This window comes from Balaenoptera borealis (assembly GCF_965194805.1).
Source record: "Balaenoptera borealis genome assembly, chromosome: 15".
Lineage (NCBI taxonomy): Eukaryota > Metazoa > Chordata > Mammalia > Artiodactyla > Balaenopteridae > Balaenoptera > Balaenoptera borealis.
In genome coordinates, this window is record NC_138871.1 from 69,290,793 (window position 1) to 69,313,748 (window position 22,956).

The 22,956-nt window shown below is 39.0% G+C and overlaps 2 protein-coding genes across 27 annotated transcripts in view; one reads left to right on the forward strand and one right to left on the reverse strand.

Moving 5' to 3' along the window:
- The window catches only part of PPP1CB (protein phosphatase 1 catalytic subunit beta), a 36,098-nt gene extending 18,085 nt beyond the window's left edge, over nt 1-18,013 (reverse strand). For 2 of the 4 annotated variants that reach the window (XR_014234775.1, XM_082356807.1), the window contains exons 1-2: nt 17,903-18,013; nt 17,530-17,669 (exon numbers count right to left, since the gene is read on the reverse strand). Coding sequence is in view for 3 of the 4 variants with exons in the window: in XM_082356807.1 (XP_082212933.1) it covers nt 17,530-17,581 (52 nt within the window). In the remaining variant the exon portion in view is untranslated. The other 2 variants (XM_082356809.1, XM_082356808.1) reach the window with 2 other exon arrangements.
- A 4-nt stretch (nt 18,014-18,017) lies between these two features.
- LOC309611857 (uncharacterized protein) overlaps nt 18,018-22,956 on the forward strand; it is a 112,999-nt gene continuing 108,060 nt past the window's right edge. For 3 of the 23 annotated variants that reach the window (XR_014234779.1, XR_014234780.1, XR_014234781.1), the window contains exons 1-2: nt 18,024-18,470; nt 18,763-18,902. Coding sequence is in view for 4 of the 23 variants with exons in the window: in XM_082356831.1 (XP_082212957.1) it covers nt 18,349-18,470; nt 18,763-18,820 (180 nt within the window). In the remaining 19 variants the exon portion in view is untranslated. Of the gene's footprint in view, nt 18,471-18,762; nt 18,903-22,956 lie in introns of all 23 variants that reach the window. The other 20 variants (XR_014234784.1, XR_014234785.1, XR_014234786.1 and 17 more) reach the window with 15 other exon arrangements.

Here is a 22,956-nt window from a genome sequence, read left to right on the forward strand (position 1 = left end):
TTCTATGACCTCTGGCTTTTCTCTATCTCCACTGTTGCTGGTTTCTGACGCTCCTCAAAGCAGCTGCCATGGAAATGCGGTCTTCTTTGTTCTCCAGTGGCCAACTTAAAGCCTCACAGCCCAAGTGACTAAAACTCATTAATTAATATGGTTCTCAGTAACTTCTGGGATGGAGTGGGGAGGAACGGTCCATGGGTAGTTCCTTATTTGCCCTACTGAACTCAACAATCATTTCCTCTCATCATTACCTTCTCCACTGGCTCTTTCTCTTTAAATATACTGCTAGCTCCCATTCTATCTCATTTAAAAAAGGAAACAGAGACTATACTTCTATATACTCCTATCACTTCCCATTTACAATTAAGTCCATGAATTTCTTGCTAAAAATTGCTGATTCCTTTGTCAGGCTGAGAGAGGCTTAAAAAAAAAAGTTGTCCTCCCCCCCCCCCACAAAAGCCTATTCATGTATATATTCCATAAGTATAGTAATATATAAGTAACAAGGAGGAAACAGAGCCAATGTTGAAATGCGTTTTAAGCAAATATGACAGTTAATAAGATCATCCCTGAAATTCAAAACAATTATCAGCAGAACTGCCTTTATTATAGGAACTTAGCATAACTTCTACATTAGTACTAGTTCTCAAACATCAATTACCTACTTCCCATAAACATGTGAATTTTTTTAAGATGAAAAAAAGACATCTAACTTTGTATCTTCCACTAAGTATCTAGAATACTAGCTTAGATTCAATGCTCTGCAATAGGAACAATTCTTAATCTTGGTATGGAATTTTTTAAAATTAATTCATTTATTTGGCTGTGTTGGGTCTCAGTTTATCAGTCAACTGATAAAAAGGAATAAATCAAGGCTGCCTGTTGAGCATCTTTTCACGTGCCCGTTGGCCATCTGTATATCGTCTTTGGAAAAATGTCTATTCAGGTCCTCTGCTCATTTTTTAATTGGGTTTTTTTTTTTTTTGATGTTAAGTTGTATGAGCTCACTTTTATCCATAAAGATATCCAACTGATTTAGCGCCATTTATTGTAAAGATCATCCTTTCTCCACTGAATTGCAGGGCTAACTTGGTAGAAAAATTAGGTGACCATACATGAATGGGTCTGTTTCTAAACACTCTACATAGTCCGTTAACCTGTTTATTTTTACAACAGTACTATGCTATTTTTTTTTTTTTTTTTTTTAGTTGTGGCATGTGGGATCTAGTTTCCTGACCAGGGATCAAACCCAGGCCCCCTGCTTTGGGAGTGCGGAGTCTTAGCCACTGACCACCAGGGAAGTCCCAGTACTATGCTATCTTAATTACTATAGTTTTTAATAAAGTCTTGGTATCAGGTAATATAATCATTCTCATTTTGTTAAGATTTCCTGGGCTAATCTAGTCCTTTTGCATTTTCAAATATGTTTTAAAACTGACTTGTCCCTTTCACCCCCAACTTGTTTTAACTGGGAATGAGTATGTAAGTCTAGGGAGAATTGATATCTTAACAATACTGAGTCTTCCATTCCACAACATAATATTTCTCCTTTTATTTAGGTTGCCATTTGTTTGTCTCAGCACTGTTTTACAGTTTTTAGTGTGGCAGTCCTGCAAATTTTTCATTAAATTGATGGGAGGTGAGGGGCACTGCTACTGTAAATGTGTTTTCTTATTTCATTTTCCAATTGTTTAATATTAGCATATAGAAATAATGGATTTTTGAAAACCAACTTTACTTCCTATTCTAACAGTTTATACATTCCTTTGTAGTTTCCAAATATATACAATCATGTCAGCTGTGAAAAGCCAGTTCTACTTCTTTTCCAATCTTTACATCTTTTATTTTCCTTCCTCACTGAATTGACTAGGACCTCCAGGACAATGTTGAATAGAAGTGGTGCTAATGGTCTTCCCTGTCTGGTTCCTGAACTTGGAGGGAAAAACATTCAATTATTTCACCATTAAGTATGATAGCTATAATTTTGTACATACTTGACTAGTTTGCTAAGAACTTTTATCATGAAGAGTCTTTAAACTCTGTCAAATAAACTCTCATTTATTGAGATAATCATAATTTCATCCCCTTTTTTCTGTTAATATGACTTATACTGATTGTGCTAAACTTGGATTCCTAGAATAAGCCCCACCAAATTATGACATTATCTTTCTTGTATATTGCAAGATTCAATTTGCTAATATTTTGCTCAGGATTTTTGTGGCTATATTCCTGAGAGATAATGGCCAGTAATTTCCTTTCCTTGTTATTTGTCAGATTTTGGTATTAAGGCTGTGCTAGCTTAAGAAATCAAGTTGGGAAGTGTTACCTCTTTTTTTATTTTCTGTATGAGACTTTATACAACTGGTAAAATTTCTTCTTTAAATGTTTAGGCCACCAGTGAAACCATCTGGGTCTGGAATTTTCTTTTTGAAAAGTATTCTAAGTACAAATTCATTTTCTTTAACAGATACAAGACTATTCGGGTTTTCTATTCCTTGTGTCAGTTTGCCAAGGTTAGTTTTTCATCTAAATTATCAAATTTATTAGCACTGTTATTTAGAATCTTATTATGCTTAAAATACATATATTTAAAACTTTTCTCTGAACCATTTGAGAATAGACTGCATACATCATGCTCTTTTACCCCTTAATACATCAGTATTATTCCCTAATAGCATCTCTTATACAGCCACAATACAAGTTATCAGATTCAGGGAATTTAATATTGATACAAATCTTTAATCTGAAGAATGTACTAAAGGGACTTCCCTGGTGGCGCAAATCTGCCTGCCAATGGAGGGGACACGGGTTCGAGCCCTGGTCTGGAAAGATCCCACATGCCACGGAGCAACTAAGCCCGTGCGCCACAACTACTGAGCCTGCGCTCTAGAGCCTGATAGCCACAACTACTGAGCCCACGTGCCGCAACTACTGAAGCCCATGCACCTAGAGCCAGTGCTCCGCAGCAAGAGAAGCCACCGCAATGAAGCCAGGCAATGAGAAGCCTGCGCACTGCAACAAAGACCCAACGCAGCCAAAAATAAACAAATATATAAAAAAGTAAAAAAATAAAAAAAAAAAAAGAATGTACTACAATTTTAGTAACTGTCTCCATCATGTCTTTTACAGCATATTCTTCCCCAGTACAGAATTCAATCCAGGATTACATTATTGCATTATATGTTCAATCTTTTTAGTCTCCTTTAATAGTGGTATCTCCTATCTTTCTTGATACTGGTAAATTAAAAAAATTTTTTACATTATCAGTCTTTCTAGGGGGTTATCAATTTACCAATCTTTTCAAGGATTTCATTTAAAAAAAATCATACATCTCCTTTTTATTTGATTTCTGCTCTTATTTTTATTATATCTTTCCTTCTACCTTTTTTGGTTATAATTTATTCTTCTGTTGTCTTGAAATAGTTTAATGTTCAGCCTTTTTTTCTAATATATACATTTAAAACTATATGTATCCCTCTAAGCACTGCTTTTAGCTGCAACTGTAAAAGTTTTAACACATATTTTCACTATTATTTAGGTCAACGTATTTTATAATTTTCACTGTTATTTCTTCTTTAGCCAGTAAAATATGTGAAAGTATTTACATTACTTAATTTCTAAATACCTGAGGATTTTCCAGTTATCTGCTATTGATTTCTAGCTTATCACCAATGAATTCAGAGAACATATCTGAGATCTCTCTTTTCTTTCAAATTCAGAGATTTGCTCTATGGTACAGTATATTTTAGTAAGTGTCCATACATACTTGAAAAGTATGTAATATCCTACAGTTGCTGGGTAAAGCGTTCCATGTGTATCAATTAGGTCAATTTTACTGTGTTGTTTAAATCTTCTAGATCCTTGCTGATATTTTTCTTGTTTATTAGTTACTGAGAAAGGTGCGTTAATCTACTATGGTTGTAGTTTTGTCTATTTCAAACTTTTGGTTCTATCAACTTTTCCTTTTTGTGTTTTTGACCTATATTATTAAATACTTAAAAAATTTAAGATTGTTATATCATCCTGTTGAATTTATTCCTTTTAATTATGCAATGCTCTTCTTTCCCTCTAGCGATTCTTCTTACCTTACAGTCTTTTTCTGGCATAAATATTTAGCCAACTCAGGTTTCTTTCGGTTAGTATGTGCATAATGTATTTTCCTCATTTTTTTTTTTAAATTTATTAATTAATTTATTTATTTTTGGCTGTGTTGGGTCTTCGTTTCTGTGCGAGGGCCTTCTCTAGTTGTGGCAAGCGGGGGCCACTCTTCATTGCGGTGCACGGGCCTCTCACTATTGCGGCCTCTCTTGTTGCGGAGCACAGGCTCCAGACACGCAGGCTCAGTAGTTGTGGCTCACGGGCCCAGTTGCTCCACGGCATGTGGGATCTTCCCAGACCAGGGCACGAACCTGTGTCCCCTGCATTGGCAGGCAGATTCTCAACCACTGCGCCACCAGGGAAGCCCCTCATTCTTTTACTTACCCATCTGTGCCCTTAAATTTAAAATATGTCCCTTGTAAACAGTACATGGTTATGTCTTCTGAGCTTTGTCTGGAGTGTTTGCTCCTCTCACATTTACCATAATCATTGGGAAAGTTGAGTTGAAGTACACCATCCTGTCGTTTGCTTTGTCTCACCTGTTTTTTATTCCTTTCTCTTTTCTTACATTTCTTTGGAGTAATTGCTTATCTTTTATTATTCCATTTTCTCCTCTATTAGCTCTTTAGTTATATATTCTTTTTCTTTTGGCGCTTACTCTAGAGATAACATATGCACTTTTGACTGATTTACCACTCTCCAGACTTATGCTCTACAGTTGTCATATACTGCTCCCATATATTTAAAACCCCACAAGTCACAATCATTATTTTAAACAGTCTTAATTTATATTTATACACATTTATCTTTATTGCTATCTTTCATTTTTTTCTGCAGTTCTGTGCTTTTATCTGTGATCATTTTCTTTCAACATGAATTTTCTTTAGCATTTTTTAGTGCCATCTATTACCAATAAATTTTCTTAGTTTTAGTCTATCTTTATTTTGCCTTCACTTTTGAAGCATATGCTCACTAGATTTAGAATTCTAGGTTAGCATTCTTTTTTTTTTCTTTTAGCACTTTAAGAGGTCATTCTATTGATTTCTGGCTTCTGTAGTTTCAGGTGATGTATCAACCATCACTCTTATTATTGTCCTGAGGGTAATGACTTACTTCCTTTGGGAGCTTTTAAAATTTTTTTTCTTTGATTTTAGGAGTTAAGTCCATGATGGGTCTCAATATGACTTTATTTACATTTTTCCCACTTGGAAGTCACAGAGCTTCTTTAATCTTATTTTGGTATCTTTCTCAATTTTGGAAAATTCTTGGTTAATATATCCTCTATTCCACATCTCTTGCCCTTCTGGGAATCCCATTACACATGTTAAACCCTTCCATTGTCTTCTGTTGCTTTCTTTCTGTACTTCCCCTCTATTTTTTCTCTCTCAGCACTGCATAATTTCTACTCAACTCTTTTTTTCCCCTAGTTTACTACTACTCTATTTTGTTGTTTCTAATTTGCTAGTAAATGCACTACCAAATTCTTAATTTTAGTTAATATATTTTTTTAGTTGTACAGTTTCCAGGTCTGATAAAATTTTTCTTTTCCTCTTTACCTTGAGCATATTAAATCAGTTATCTTCAAGTCTGTGTGATAACTCTAATGTGTGAATTCTGTGGATTTATACCTTTTTCTCCTCTTGAATTTTTGGTCCATTAATCCTGTTAGCATTCCTGTAGTATTTCACTGAATGAAATATTTGATTATGGATGAAAAACTGTACTAGTTCTATATGACATCTTCCTCCATGGAGGGCTGCTTCCTTTAGCAGCAGACAGAGTACCAAGGACTCACCCACATTTTCTTTTTTTTTTTTTTTCTTTTTTTTGGGCTGTGTTGGGTCTTCGCTGCTGCACTCAGGCTTTCTCTAGTTGCGGTGAGCGGGGGCTACTCTTTGTTGTGCTGCGCGGGCTTCTCATTGCGGTGGCTTCTCTTGTTGCGGAGCACGGGCTCTAGGCACATGGGCTTCAGTAGTTGTGGCACACGGTCTTAGTTGCTCCACGGCACGTGGGATGTTCCCGGACCAGGGCTCGAACCCGTGTCCCCTGCATTGGCAGGCAGATTCTTAACCACTGTGCCACCAGGGAAGCCCCTCACCCACATTTTCTTGAGGGCTGGTCTATTTCATTTTGCCCTCAATCTTGGAGAGTGGCCATGATGGGGGTCTCAAGAGAAAACTCAGGGTATAATATGGCCTCTCTTACTTCATAAAGACTGAACTTCACCTTGTGCCATGTTGGTACTGTGGGGGATGCTGGAATCTCTGTTCATATCTTTAGCTTCCCAGACACTGTTTTCTTCTGGTTTACTTAGAATCTTCCCTTGCACGTGTGTATCTTAGAAATCAATGACTTTAGGGGGACCTGACTGCAGATTTTGAGGTTAGAGTCTATGTGATTCTCTCCTCTTTTGGACTTAAGTTTCAACTGCTTTAGTTGCCCCAGACTTCCACCTCTCCTCTTTAGTCCAGTAAGACTGCCACTTCTTATTTGGAGTCTATTCCCCTATGCCTCCAGGAGTGACTGTTGAACACACTGGTGCTTTCCTTTTCTTAAAGATCAAAACCCTCAAAAATTTCCCGTGTTGTTTGCTCTTCAACAATGGAGTGGCTGCTCAAGTGAAAACAGAGAAGTACACAAAATATGATCGTTGGGCACACACTAGAAAGTCAGATGATTATATGAAGAATTTTGAGGAATACCTTGCCAAGGACTAGACGCTACTGGCCTTAACCCCCTATGTTATCTCAGCGAATGAGTCATTCAACTTAGGTGGAAGCATCAAGGTCTCCTGGCTCCTGATAAAATAATCTTTCTGCACAATCATGTTTACACCAGAAAAGGGGGAAAACACTAAGGCCTGAGGGTCAAATTTGGTCCAATCCCTGTTTTTGTGTGACCTGTGAGTTAAGAGCAATTTTCATACTTTTAAAAATAGTTAGAGGGGGAGGCGGGGGAAGAACAATACTCTGTGACACATAAAAATTATATGAAATTCAAATGTCAGCGTCCATAAGTAAAGTTTTACTGGAACACAACCACTCTCATTCATTTATGTATTACCTATGGGTACTTTCACAATATAATGGTGGAGTTGAGTAGTTGCCATAGAGACCACATGGGGCACCCTCATGGCTTCGCACTGCTTCCCAGGGTACTAGAAATTGCAGAGATGCAGTTATAACTCAACAGTGTCTTCCATGTCTACTTACTGCTGTGCTGCAACATTTTATTTTACTTTTATTACCAGTGCATACTCATCATGTCAAAGGAAGAAAATTGAAATATGAAGGTCTAAGGCCCAGTGGAGTGTGGATTATTTTGTTACTGAATTAGATGACTAGGCATTGTATTTATGACATTATAGCTGTGCTAAAAGAATAAAATGTATGTTCACATTAGGAAACTAAGCACTTCATCACAACACTCCCATCTCATAGGAAAGTAACAATCAAAAAAAATTTTTTTTAATTGTAAATGGAATCTCATCACAGCAGAACTTCTTCAGAAAAATAAAAATGAGGCTGCAATGAAAGTAAGCTTCCAACTGGTTCATGTATTAGAAAGCGAGGAAAGCCATTTACTAATGTTGAGTTAATTAAATCATATTTGTTTGGAAAAGCCAAAGAAGTATGCCCTGAGACTATAAACTTGTTTAAGACTATGTATTTATTAGTCTTTCCGTAAAAACAGTTCTTGAAGGGTTGAGGACACTGGAAGCAACGTTGATAATCAGTTAAAAAAACAAAAATGATTTTGAGTGGTTTCCTTGGCTCTTGATGAGTTCACAGATATTGCCAATACTTAGTTTTTGCTTACTTGAGGAGCCAATACTGAATTTGAAGTGACTGAAAAGTTAGCCTCTATGAATAGTCTGTGTGGGACAACCACAGGCAAGAATACTTCCGAAGGGACTTCCTTGGTGGCACAGTGGTTAAGAATCCGCCTGCCAATGCAGGGGACACGGGTTTGAGCCCTGGTCTGGGAAGACCCCACATGCCGCGGAGCAACTAAGCCTGTGCGCCACAGCTACTGAGCCTGCGCTCTAGGGCCCGCGTGCCACAACTACTGAAGCCCGTGCACCACAGCAAAGAGTAGCCCCCGCTCGCCGCAACTAGAGAAAGCCCGTGCGCAGCAACGAAGACCCAACGCAGCCAAAAATAAATAAATAAAAAAAATAAATAAAAAGAATACTTTCAAAGAAGCTAAAGAAACAAACCCAAAACACTGATGGAGGTAAAAATACTCATGGAGCAGGAAAAGACTTAGTTGGACAATTTAATAAAGCTTGTGAAAACTGAAGGTGTTTAAAGCTTATGGTGCAATCACTCAGTGGAAAAATAGTTTAATCTATCATACTACTGAAGTAGTGGTATCAATGGTGTACTTCATTAGTTCTCATGAACTTAACCATTGTCAGTTACACAAATGTTTGTCAGAAACAAAAGCTGACTATCCTGACTTGCCCTACCACACAGCAGTTCAGTGGTTTAATAGTGATAAAGTTTTATTGTGATTTTTTTGAGCTGAGAGCCAATATTGAAATTTTTCTGAGTGAGAATCACCCTCAATCACTACTATCGAGCACTGAGGTTTTATAAATTAGATCTTGCTGCAAACCGGATAATGTTTCTTAATAATTCAACCTAAAATTAAAATGTGAAAAAATACTTTTGTGTGAAACATACACTATGCTAAGTCACTTTGACAACTAATGTTGCTTGTAATCACAAGCAAATGTCAGGTTGCTTTATACAGTTCCAGGGCTGTCAAATGTTAAAACAAGTGAGATCTTCATTCCCTCACAGATTTGCACTGGACACTATTTTCTAAGCTCAAACCACAGTTCTAACAGCATTCTTTAGACCTCAGTGTTAGTGCAAAATAAATCAAAATCCATTTAATTGTGCAGGTGAGGAGCGTCCACCTAACCTCTCACTGGAATTGACTAATGTGCAATGTTATCACATGATAAAAGGCAAATATTAAGAGAGGACTAATAAAATTCTATAAATACCTTCCAAGTGATGACTAAAATCACTTAACTAAAATCACATGCTTTTGGATTGAGTTTCAGTAGTACCTACCTATCTGTGTTAAGACACCTTCCAAGATGAAATACATAAAATCTCATTATAGATCAGTATTAACAGATGAACACTTCCAGTTGATTTTAATGATACAGAACACTAACTTTGAACCTCAATTAAGCAAAATGTTATCTTCCCCCAAAAGAAGTCCCTTCTTCTCATGATTACAAAAAATTATACTCGATCATTATTTTTCAAATTTCATATTCATGTAAAAACCTTTTCAATGCAGGTTTGTTTTTTAAATTACAAATGGTGTGTGATATACATGTCTGTGTTGTGTGTACACTATATTTTATCTTTCAATAACCATCTGCTATTTTCTCCAGCAAGTTCTTACTAATAACTGCCTTCTCTAAAACAGAAAGAATGCCAAGGGGAAAAAAAAAAACCTAATTCCACTATTACAACTGCCACATGAAATCTTAGTAATCTTCATTAACCTTTAGTATTTTAACTTCTACCTTACCAAAAAGATTCACTCAAGGTTACATACTAATCAACAGCAAAGTTAACATAAATCCAGATTTCCTAAATTTTTTTTCTAAGATGAAACGGCAGTTTCTCCATGTTTAGTATGAGTCTACTTTAAGCCACAAAAAAGGAAAAAAAGTAAAATTTTTACAGTTGGCTAGAATGGGGAATTTTGGTTTTAAATGAAAGAATTAAGCAACTTCCATAATTTCAATTTATCTTAAGTTTGCCTGCTTAACGTGATTTGAGCATACAGATGGCCTTCAGGAGCTCTGTATAAAAACCCAAACTGTAATACTGTGTATGCACGTAAACATGTATATTTTTCTGAGAAGGCCCAGGGCTTTCATGATTTCTCAGAGGGGTCTGTGTATCGCCATAAGTTAAAAAATCATTCCAGGTACACTAGTAAACAAATAGATAATGAAAAATGAGTAAAGAAGAAAATTAACAGATATAGGGGAGGACTAGACATTTCAGGAACAGAAGAAGGGAGCGCCCTAGTCCTGTGGTTCTCAGGAGTGTGATCCCCTTTTTCACTGTGTTGACATCTGCATGGTGCAAAAGCAATGGTGATTAAAACACCTAAAACACCGACACCTCAGCAGAAACCAAATCAGTGGCACTAAATTGCCACACAGAGCGAAACAAAAAAGGTCCAGTTTCAATTAAAAATGCCCTTGATTAATCAGTAAAAACAATCAATTTTTTTACATCGCCACCGTCAAGTATACATCTTTTTAATATTCTGCATGATGAAATGGAAAGTATCCATGAAGCATTTCTGTTGCATATCAAAGTACAATGGTTGTCTTCAAGAAAAGCACTCATATGACTGTTTTAGTTCCAAGCTGATCTAGCTACTTTTTTTCACAGAACATCTCTTTTACTGGAAAGCACAAGTGACAAACTATGGTTATTCACACTTAAGATATTTAACAGATACTCTTGAAAATGAACAAAGTGAGCCTGTCATTTCAAAGAAGACAACTGACAGTATTTGTTGCTAGTGAAAATTAAAATTTTGGAAACCTTGTATCCAACACCATGAATTTGACAGCTTCTTCATACTTAAGGACTCTTCTGATACCTTGCTGTAATATTAACAAATGTGAATTTTTTGATGTTGTATAAAATGTGTCAACATTTGAACATCTGCATAAATCAGTTTAACCAGTATTTTCAAAATGACCAGTGCATGTTACAAAGTCATTTGTAAGATCCATTTAAAATGCAAGATAGATCAATGGATTTTAATGTAAGAGAACAATATTTCAGATTCTACATTACAACTAACCTTTAAGAAATTACCACTTGTCGATTTCTGGTATAATATTAAAGAATATCCACCATTATCTAAAAAGGCTATTGAAATAATCCTTTCCTTTTACAACTTCGTATCTGTAAGAATACAGATTTTCTTCATATACTTCAACCAAAACAAGGTATCAAAACAAACTGAAGCAAAGCAGATATGAGAATTCTGCTGTCTTCTACAAAACCAGACATTAAAGACATGTGCTTATCACTATTATTTTTGTTGTAGAAAACAAACTCTGATTTTGTAAAATGAATAGGTTATCGTTATTTTACATGAATTAAAGAATATTTTTAAATTCTTAGTTTTAATTTCTAACACAGTACTAATAAATAACTCACACAAATCAAAGTTATTGTCCTCAATTATTTTTATGAGTATAAAGTAGTCCCAAGATTCAAAGTTTGAAACCCACTGCTCTCTAGTCCCTAGCCAAAAGAAAGCATATACCAAATCTCCTTAAATCACCTTTCACCATTTAATTCTGCCTAAAAATATCTCTCCCCCTCAGCACCAACACTAATATGTCAAACCAGATTATAAATTCTGAATAATGGGAATAGGAAAGAAATCTTTTATACATACATACATACATACTATGTAAGAGTGGTTGTATGCAACAAACAATGTGGAGGGCACATCTGTTAGCTCCCCACAAGAAATAGCCTTCTCAAAAACTCCTTTGAGGAGGGTCCAGGGCTCAGCAGCATAAGAAGCCCTCTATTACTTTATACTCAGGTTTATACTAAACAATAACAGTAGCTAACATTTTCTGAGCTTTTATTATGTTCTAAGCGTTCTACCAGTTTAATTGTTACAGATACATTATGAAGCAGGTCTATTATCATCTTCAAAATGCAGAAGAAACTGAGGAAGAGCTGAAATTATAATACATGCAGAACCTGTACCTTTAGCGAGTATAAACATGGTCCCCCACTGTATCAATACTTACTGAAGTACCTAGAATAAACACTTAATTGCTTATATATCTGTTATCCTTCAGGATTCACATAACTATTGCAGTTAAGGTCTGATGTTCATAAAATATGTTCCTTTCTGTCATTATATAACTTAGATCTTTCTCTCACTTTCACTCCAGAAGCCTGGTCATTTTCTTTCACTACTTTGGCTCAATTATTTGATACATATTCAAACAACACAGATGAACCTACAAGTACCTATAAAGTTTCCCTCTCAGTTTACTATTTAAAATAAAAAAGAGCCATAATAACTGCTAAATATTAGAGAAAGCTATATAATAGATGTCCTTAAATTTCTTTTAATATGAAAAGTAACTTTTGATTTCTCTGAATCTTGAAAATAGTAGGTAGGATTAAGGCAAAAGTTAAAATGGTGTTAGACAAGCGCTCAAAGCAAGAAAATGTTTTGATCAATAGTTTGGTAATTGACTAGATGGGAACTCAGGCATAGTCTGATGAACATTTTAAGGATTAAATTCCTTTATAGGGAAATAAACTGAGTCAAAACCTCCAAATTACACAGTGCCAGCGTATATCAAGACCCAAAGGCAACATTCCCACCAGATTACGTAAATACCTCTATTTGTCTTTGCACAGATGCGGGTAAATTTGGGAAGGGAGAGCCCTGAGGTCAGTGACTATTAGGAAGGTTATGTATGTCCTCATAAATCACTTTGCTATACATGTGAATAGTGGGTAGGCAGATTAAAGGACAACTGTCCCTGTCCTTTTACTACTTTTTCTACTGCATGACAAGTACCCACCCAGACCAGGAACTGAATTCCTCCATTAAACTAGGAAAAGACTAGATACTAGTTATTTGTACTTACTTAACTTCAGAATGAGTTTCTGCATTTTTAGTCCCTTACTTCTAATTGTGGAATAAAGGCTTAATTTCCATTAAAGCATTTTCATTTTATCTAAAAGATGGAAAATCTCTGAGGTGTATTTCAGAGAATGAGGTGTAAAAAAAAAAACCCGCATTTCACCTACCAATAACCAAGACTTCAAAGGTAATCATATTCAATCTTGGGGGAAGGTGGAGGGTTTACAAAAAGAAAGAAGAGTTGTAACCTTAATCTCTTTCTGCTTCCTATCTTCACTTATCCTCTATTTTCCCAGAAAGAATAAGCCTTGAAATGGCTACTTACAGCTGCTAGAGGAGCAGTGATTGCTGCCTGAGGGTATAAATTTGTATTCACTCAAAATTAAATCCTAGAAGATTGAACTGGGACTCCCTATCCTCCACCACCACACCACTGCTAAGCCTACTGACATTTACAAACCATTTCTTCTTGCATTTCTTCTTGCATCCCTATAGCCCAAGGTTTCCAGCATCAAGGTTGTTTCTGAAACTGAGATTTTAATTATTTCTAAATATCTTGACATTCTTAACACTGACGTTATTTTACCTGTTAGACTTGTTTGAGAATGTATACTATTGGAATGGATACTGTTAAATGATAAATGTAGATAATAAGACATCAGATGAAAAAAACCTACCTGATAAAATTTACTGTCTTCCTCACTAATCCTAAACCTTAATATAATCCTGTCTCTAGACTCAAATGTAAATAGATTTCTAAATCCCAATAAATCCTAATCTTGGTTTAGACATTTACCAGAAAAGCTCCAGCTCTGTATTTTTGAATAAAATAAAAATACTCTGGACTACTTCTTCAAACTGTCAAAATTTCCCTCACCTGCTGGAACTAACTGACAGGAAAACCAAGCAAGCAACCAACCAACCTAATCCCTTAATCTCTGAACAATGTACCATCTTTATGCCTTCTCTAGCTTCTCATCTAAAAAGAAGCAAGAGAAGAGAGAAAGTCCCTCAGGCCATCTCCCCTATTCCTCAACCTGCTCTTTCTAACAGACCTGGCCTTGGGTCTACACAACACTATCCCTGCAGAAGCTGAGGTTGCCAAGATCAACTAGCACTTCCTTCAAACTGCCTAATCTTTAGACTGCTGGGTCATAATTAAACAATTTAATCGGAAAAGAGGCTTTAAGCAGTCTGGCAGTTCCTCAAAAAGTTAAACAGACTTACCATTTGACCTAGCAATTTCACTCCCAGCTATATACCCAAGGGAAATGAAAACATATGCCCACACAAACACTTGTACGTGAACATTCATAGCAGTATTATTCACAACAGCCAAAAAGGGGAAACAACTCAAATGTCCATCAAGTGATAAATGGACAAATAAAACGTGGTATATTCATACAATGAAATATTATTCAGCCATAAAAGGAATGAAATACTGACACATGCTACAACATAGATGAACTTTCAAAACGTTAAAAAAAAGCCAATCACAAGAGACCACATAATATATGATTTCATTCAGATGAAATGTCCAGAACAGGCAAAATCTATAGACAGAAAGTAGCTCAGGGGTAGCCTAGTGCTGGGAGGAGTGGTGAAGGGAAAAGGGATTTGTTGGCTAGTGAAAACAGGGTTGTGTTTGAGGGTGGTGGTGGTGAAAACTTTCTAAAGTTGATTGTGGTGACTGATGGTTGCACAACTAAAAACCACTCAATTATACACTTCCAACAGGTGAAATTGTATGGTATGTGAATTGTATCTCAATAAAACTGTTGTGAACAGTCTGTGGTTGGGAACGGAGCTGGCACAATCTCAACCATCGGGTAGCAGTTTTCCACACAACCCTCTTCCCAAACAAGCAGATTCTACTCAACCTTTTTCCAAGTCCTCCAAAATAAATTCAACATTTATAGTCTGAATAAAGCTCCCCAGGTGATTTCTCTATACTCCCACTGCCATCCTAACTCCTTCTGGAACTGCTGATCAAAGTAAAAAGCTTTTACTGGATTTTCCAGGATACCCATAGGAACTAGCTTCAATTTCAACAACCAGTCAAAAGCACTATGATAAACTACAAGAATGTGGTAGCAGGATCACTAAAGGGGATAGAATGGTAGACATCTTTGGCTTTGTGGTAAGTAAAACTTAACTCAAGAAAATATACTGAAGGAACATGCATTATCCAAACAATAAATTAGTATACTGTTTTGCATTAAATAATAACAAAAAATTTAAATGTAAAAGGCACTTTGGAAATGAACATCATTTGGCCACCTAAACACAAAGAAACTCATAAAATTACTAAAAGTGTTATAGCTGATTGGTAATAAAAGTTACTAAAAGGGTTATAGCTGACTGGCAATCTGATGTAATAAAAAAATCAAGAATATGTTATGGAACTACAGTCAACATTTTAAAAGAGATCAAGTCCTGCTGATTTCCCCTCCCTTGTACAATATTTTCATTTAATACTAAAAACAAACAAGCAAAAAACCTAACTATAGCTATTCTGCTAAGCAGCTTTACTTGAATTTGAGTTAAATTTAATTAGCATGTAACATCACTGAAAATCAAGACAGACAAAAGAATTCTTATTTGAAGATTAAAAACAATTACTTATTAGAAAATCCAAGTCTGTTTGGATGTCTTTGGACAGGTCTAGATTTTGGAAAAGGGAAGGAGAAGAGGAGAATTTAAGAATCCCAGGGAGGCACGGTCAAAACTAAACATACTTCCCGGGATTAAGAAGCAAGTAATGATACTCTTTACTGTCAGAGAGCGGGCTGAAAAAGCCTGAAAGTCACTTGTTTAGATTTGGAGTTCCCTGAGTGAAGAGATTGTGTCTTATTTTTGGATTCCTGGTGACTGGCACAAAGCAGGTCAATAAATGCTTGCTAATTTAAAAGGGGAAAAAGTCTGGAAAATGATCATCCAAAACAAGAACCAAACACGTATGTAATTTGAATTCACAGAAACAAACAGAATCACTTAGCCTATTTTCCTCACCATGTCTTTTCTCTAACAACCTTGAACAATCCACTAGTGAAGATTCTTAATTACCTATAATGTTAAAAAGGTGCATCTGACTTAAAAGATCCCATATCAAAGATTTAAAAACACCTAAGTCTACTGTGTTTTATGCCTATATAGTATATAAATATGTAGGTTTATGTAAGATAAAAATAAAGAAATTCAGATACAAGCATCAGATTTTTAAATATTTAAATTTACAAGCCAAGTTCATGGTGAGCATAAACTTCCCCCAAAGTTAACAAGATATTAAAATTTTTAAACAGCTACACTTCTGTCTTACAACAATGCATAATTACAAAAAATACATACACTTTTTCAAAGCAAATGTCTCACAGACCCAGTAAGATGTTCACATCTGTTAAGAGTCCACAAAGTCTTAAACAGTGAACACTGATTGCAGGCACCAGGGGGCCTCCCAAGAATAACTTCATAGTAAAGGAAAAAGCAAACAAGAGTTCCTGGTAAAACTTTGCTTCTTATTCAGTCTTAAGAGACTCAGTCTTAGACTGCTGGAAGGCTTTCACATCTGGAGCAAGTATACTGTAGTTTGTTACACAACGGGTACACAGAGAACTGATAAAATACCGACACTTTGGCTGAAAAAAGGAACTAGCGCCCTCCCTTCCGCCCCCCAATCACACAATCTTCTGTGATGATTTTCCAAATGTAAGTACATACTGTTTCACTGTGGCAAACAATTATCTTCAGGAAATTTGAAAGCCAGTAACAATGGATATGTAATCCTTCCACGGTTTCTGACAGAGAGAACAATAATTTTTTTTTTTAAATGGCGTAATTTCTTTCCTACACACTCACAAAGCAGCTAGTGATGACGCAAATTTTAGGGTAAAGGGATTCACTGGCAGAAGACAGAGACTGACTGAATAATATCCTGGCCTCTCCATCTCTTCCCTTTCCCTCAATCCCCGACCCTAACATAAAACTATCCAATTAAAAACAGAAGGGCCCAGAAACTTCAAAAGCTGCGAAGACTTGTAAATATCTTTTAAACACAAGAGAGGCTTTACAATCGACCTTTTCTAAGTTTGTGCAGAAATTAAATCCTGCTCAAATCTGCTAAAAATCTCAAACCCGAAAACCAACCACTTCAGCAAACGTGTCTACATATTTCTTGCGTGCATCTTCAGCTCGGTCAAAGACTTTTGGCTTACTATGCTTTAAAACTAAATAATACATGGGCGGGACTCAACTCCCGCTCACGTTATCTTCTCCTTGAATAGAATTTGTCCTGTAGCATCATGTAAAAATGCCGAACAGATCAAACAGTCATCTCAAGGAGAAAAAAATTTTTTTAATTCACTCCGGTAACAAGAAACAGAGGCATCCAAGGGCAAGGCACAAAGAGAACAGAGAAGAAATACACGTCCCACGGGCGTACAATGCCCCGGAGCACGCATCCCAGCACCCTCCTCGCGAAGGGTCACCCGGCACCCCCGCCGGCATGCCGCCGTGCGGGTCCCCGAAGATCCGCGGGGTCACTACTTGCCCGCGCGGACAGCCCCTGACGCCCAGCCTCCCCTCGGCCGTGTTCCCGGAGGCCGCTCCCCCCGGCCCACCAGCTTCTTCGCCCCCTCCTCGGCGGCAGCCTCGGGGCGGGAAGGGGGGTCCCCTCGGCCTGCGGCGGCGGAGGGACAAGGAGGGCTGAGAGTGGCGCCCCCTCCCCGCGGCCGGCCGGCCCCGACTCACCCTCCAGCAGTCGGGTGATGAGACTATCCACGTTCAGCTCCCCGTCCGCCATCTTGTCGGCACCAGACGTTCCTTCCCAGCAGCGGGAACAAGGGCTTCTCGACGGCGGACGCTGCGGCGACCGCTCGGCGTTCCCTCACCTACAAATCAGGCGGCGTTTCGACCCCGGTTCCAACTCCCCCTTTCCCCGGGCCCTCCCCCCACCCCCTTCCCACCAAGCAGTGGAACGCGCAAACACTTGGAGGTACCCACGAGAAATAAATAAATAAACAAGTGGAGCCCCCAAGAACCGGGCCGCGTCAGACCCAGCCCCCACCACCTCCTCCTCCTCCTCCTCCTCCTCCTCGGCACCGCCCAACTCCGCAAAGCTCACCAGCGCCGCCGACGGCCCCTCCCGCACCGCCACTCACTTCCCACCGCCCTTCCCCGCCACCGCGCCACGCAGCCCTCCACGCAGGCGCACTCCTTCGCGGCCCCGCCTCGCCCGCGGCCTCCGCGCAATCGCACTGGACTAGGTTCTCCCGCCGCCGCCGCCGCCGCGCCACCGCCTTCACGCAGGTGCGTCGCCCTCTCTCGCCACTTCTACTGCGCCGAATCTTCGCGGCTGCGCAGGCGGCGCCCCTGAGGCTCCCAGGGTTTGCTGCGCTGGGGAAGCGCCCATTACGCAGAGCGCGCGTAGGCAGCGTTGACCTTCCCGCTTCCCAGCTGCCCGGGCCCCGGGCGCTCAGCAGATGTGGTTGTGCTCTTCCCGCCTTGCTTTTCTTTTCTTGGTTTTAGTCCCTGGTTTGCAAGCAATTCCTCGTTCCCGGTAAGCGGGAAATGCGGACTGCGTTACCCATGTTTGAAACTGGGTTTACACGTTTGGAAAGCAAGAAGGCGTTACTCTGCTGGAACAGTTTGACGTTGCATGTAAGGGGTTTTATACCCTACGGTTCCACAAGGTTGGTTGCCCAAGTGTCCCTGGGTGAAATAAGTTAAAGTGGGCCCTGGGAGGGTCAGCAATAATATTTTACGTGGGTACCGTTGTCTGCCTTCTATAGAGTGCTTTCATATATCTTACATCTTCCGTTCTGTGGATACTGCTTTTCCACAGTGCATTTTGAACAACAACAAGAAAAATACATTCATTATATATTGCTTAATCATCTTACCTTGTAATTGTTTTTGCATTTATCTCCTGCACTCGACCGTGAGCTCCTACACGGTAAACCCAATTTATCTTTGTGCCTGCAGCTACCACCGAATCTGGTATGTAGAAGAGAGGGACAAAGAAACGCGGAGGCTCAGGAAGGTTGGTTCCCCACCTCTTCTTTCCACCACAGAATTCTGCCTCTAGAAAAGCAAGGGGAAGAGTAGCCACGCAAAGGATCTAGGTAAGCCAGAGTTTTTGGCCTGTTCTCAGAAGTGGTCAGACCAAAAGTCTTCACTCATTCCTCAGGTGTTTGTCCAGAAACTCACAAACAAGATGCTGTCTCAAGCTCAAGGTAGTGCTTCTCCCACTCACATATCACTAATGATAGCTAACATTTTTGAGATCCCTGTATGTGCTCTGGCACTGTTTTAAATGTTGTAGTACATATGTTATTTTATTTAATCCTTACACCAGCCCTGTGAGGTAGGTACTATTAATATATATTTTTTAATAAATATTTATTTATTTATTTATTTTTGGCTGTGTTGGGTCTTCGTTTCTGTGCGAGGGCTTTCTCCAGTTGCGGCAAGCGGGGGCCACTCTTCATCGCGGTGCGCGGGCCTCTCACTGTCGCGGCCTCTCCCGTTGCGGAGCACAGGCTCCAGACGCGCAGGCTCAGTAGTTGTGGCTCACGGGCCTAGCCGCTCCGCGGCATGTGGGATCTTCCCGGACAGGGACACGAACCCGTGTCCCCTGCATTGGCAGGCGGATTCTTAACCACTGCGCCACCAGGGAAGCCCTAGGTACTATTATTATCTCTACTTTGTAGGTGAAATTTATTGAAGGACAGAATGGTTAAATACCTAACCCCAAGTAAATGGCAGATCTGGGATTCAAACCCAGGCATCTAGTGCCAGAGTCTGCACTCAACAATTGTGATATACTCCCTCTCAGTGCATGTGAACTGAGATGCTTAAATATGCATGTGTTACAACATAAATGTCGAGAACAGAAATCATAGCTTTTTTGGGGAAAAAGCATTATCCAATTAAGTGCTTTATGATGGTTCAGTTGACTTACAGAGATAGGATTTCCTGATCCCTTTTTTTCTAGCTTTCTCTCCATTTCAAGATTTAGCTTGTGGATTGGTGGTGAACACAGAACAGGTGACAAGCTATAATGGTGATCCTGTCTGGAGTAGTTTTCATAGACTCTTATTGCCACCAGTTCATCTTAGGGCCTTTAGAGGTGAAGAAACGGATCCTCATCAAATTCTTTTGTTAATGACCATTTATTTATACCCTGCTTTACTCCAGAAGAAGGGATTTAAAGTAACTTATGTAAATACATGCAGTAGGATAAATTAAAAATATGTACAGAGAAAAAGAGCACAACAGAAAACCAAGAGTGGGAAAGATAAGATAAAAGCAGCAGTATTGTATGTAAAATGCATGGTGTAAGGTCCTATGGTTTGCTAGGGATAAGTCACAAATATGATTCTAAGCTTTCTACCAACCAAGGAAAATTGCAACCAATCAATAGCAAGTGGAGTAAGTGTTCTGGCTGAGCTGGAACTGGGACGTGAATAGACCAGCTTGTGGAGTTGGATGCCACTTTCCCAAATCTCTTCCATGAGCCTCTAAAAGAGTAACAGAATGTTTAGAACACTTAAATAGGTGTCTTCTTATCCTCCCATTTTCATGGGGCCCGTGGACCCCGTGAGAAAGAACTTTGAACCCTGTCCTCAATTAGGGTTTATATATATGCAGATATATTTAAGGGACAAGGGACACCCAAAGGAAACTGGATTGCACGGAGAGAAAGTGAGCATCTTAGAGAAAATCACCCCAAGTGGAGGAGGGCAGAGAGAGGCCGGTCTCAGCAGAGTTCTGGGAGTCAGAAGAGCTCAGAGGGTGGTTCTGAGTACTGTCTGGTACTGCCTGCAGATGGAGATGCCCCTTCACCCCCACCCCACCAGGGTTTCTAGTGCCTTAGAATCCTGGGTAAGAAGGGACTATTATAAAAATGAAAGAGCTCTATCACTAGGGGCCCAACCAACTTTCCTGTGGGATCCCCCTCCAAAAATATTATATAAGAATTCAGAATCAGACGTCTTCAGATTTTGAAGTTTAGTGTATATACTATGTATTACTTAACACCCCAGCAGCTTCTGGGGCAGCTCACTATAAACTGAAGCATTAATTTTTTTTTTTTAAAGAAAATCATATGACTATCCATGTCATGTAAGGTAAATAAAGACTGCATTTTGCCTCATATCAGTTCAAGTCAGAGTTGCCATTAAAGCAGCCTTTTTCCCCCCCCAGAATAAAACGTATTTATTGAAGGAAATTGGAAAACAAAGAAAAAATATAAAAATCACTTATAATTTCACCAGCCATAGATAACCACTTTTCTGTTTTATTTCTGAATACATATTTATATATTTTATATCATATATAATATAATTATATTATAAATATACTTATTTATATAGACATATATATGGTGTAGTTCCCCTATCTGAAAGTAGAGCATTCTTATGAAACTTTTCATAAGGCGAAATGTCATAAAGCAAAGAAGCAATTACCCTAGGACACATCTTGCTAACAGGTGCACAAAATAAATCGAGATAAAGCACAGATGCTCACAGACACAGTTCAAAGTTATGGCAGCCTGATGCTGAGATGCTGAGTATAGTTCCTAGAGAAGGAACTTGGCGGTGCTTGATGTGTGCATTTCCTCTGTAATAGCTTGCTGCAGAACTAACGCTAAACACTATTTTTACTTTTCGCCTTTTTTTGTAAAAATGAAAATCCTCTTTGGATTTCTTTTGGTTAGCGGAAAAAGATACGTAGGTCTTTCATAAAAGCAAAGTTGCATACAGCGAACTTTCTAAAAGCAGGGAATAGATAGATAGATGTATACCCATTTTGTAAAATTGGGATCATTCTTCACTTCCATTTCATCCTACTTTGTTATGTGATTTTTCATGTCACATTTATGTGAATCTCAGTTTTCAAAGTTTATTTGGACCTTAAAATGTGGATAAGAGGTTGAGGGCAGAGGAAGAGGTAAGAGGTGGAGATCCAGAGGGCAGAGGAGACAGTGCTGCAGGCAGCAGCAGCGATAGAGGCAGTCAGAGCCACGATGAGGTTCAATGGTAGGCGGGTACCAAAGAGAGAGAAGCCTCACTTGGCAGATACTGACTCTCAGGAAGTTCTTGGCCTGAGTGTGAGCAGTGGTCCATGGGCAGAATGGGGGTTGTCAGTTAGGGAAGTCAGCAGCTTGGAAGCAGAGACACGAGAAGGCTGCCAGTGGTGTAGGAGACATTGGGTGGAACACCACCAATGTGTGGTGGGCAGCAGCTCTGTAGAGCACCTGAGCCTGGAGACCAGCAGACTTTAGAGCAGGGGACTGGCAGGGAGGGGTTCTGATTGCATGTAGGAAACTGCCTCCCTCTCCTTCTGGACATGTGGCAAGACTTAGGAAAAGGATCAGGCTAAGGTCCTGCTCCTGATGAGACCAGGATTGTTAATCCAACAGACTAAAGGGCAAACTATTAGCTAGACTCCCAACCCAGTGTGGCTTTAGATAGTGGTGTGTGGGAGCCAGCTTACACTGGCTCATGAGAGCCAGTTGTTAAACTTTCAGGGAATTTTGCAAGCCAGTTGTTAGAGTCATTATTTGAAAAGTAAATTATATAGACTTACAAATAAATATAACAAAAACAGAGGTAATTATTGCTCAAGACTCATCACAGTCTATTTATGCTGCTACATTTTACTATTATGTATAGTCTAAAGGTTGTTAACATGTATCTGTTTGGTGGAAATGCTATATAATGAAATGCTGCTATGCATCTCTTTCCAACTCTACCTTCAGTGATTTTTTTTTTTTTATAAATTTTATTTATTTATGTATATATGTATGTATGTATTGGCTGCGTCGGGTCTTCCTTGCTGCGCACGGGCTTTCTCTAGTTGTGGTGAGCGGGGGCTACTCTTCGTTGTGGTGCGCAGGCTTCTCATTGCGGTGGCTTCTTTTGTTGCGGAGCACGCACTCTAGGTGCACAGGCTTCAGTAGTTGTGGCACGTGGGCTCAGTAGTTGTGGCTCGTGGGCTCTAGAGTGCAGGCTCAGTAGTTGCGGCACACGGGCTTAGTTGCTCCGCGGCATGTGGGATCTTCCCGGACCAGGGCTCGAACCCGTGTCTCCTGCATTGGCAGGCGGATTCTTAACCACTGTGCCATCAGGGAAGCCCCTTCAGTGATATTATATTGGCCATAGTGAGAGGAGT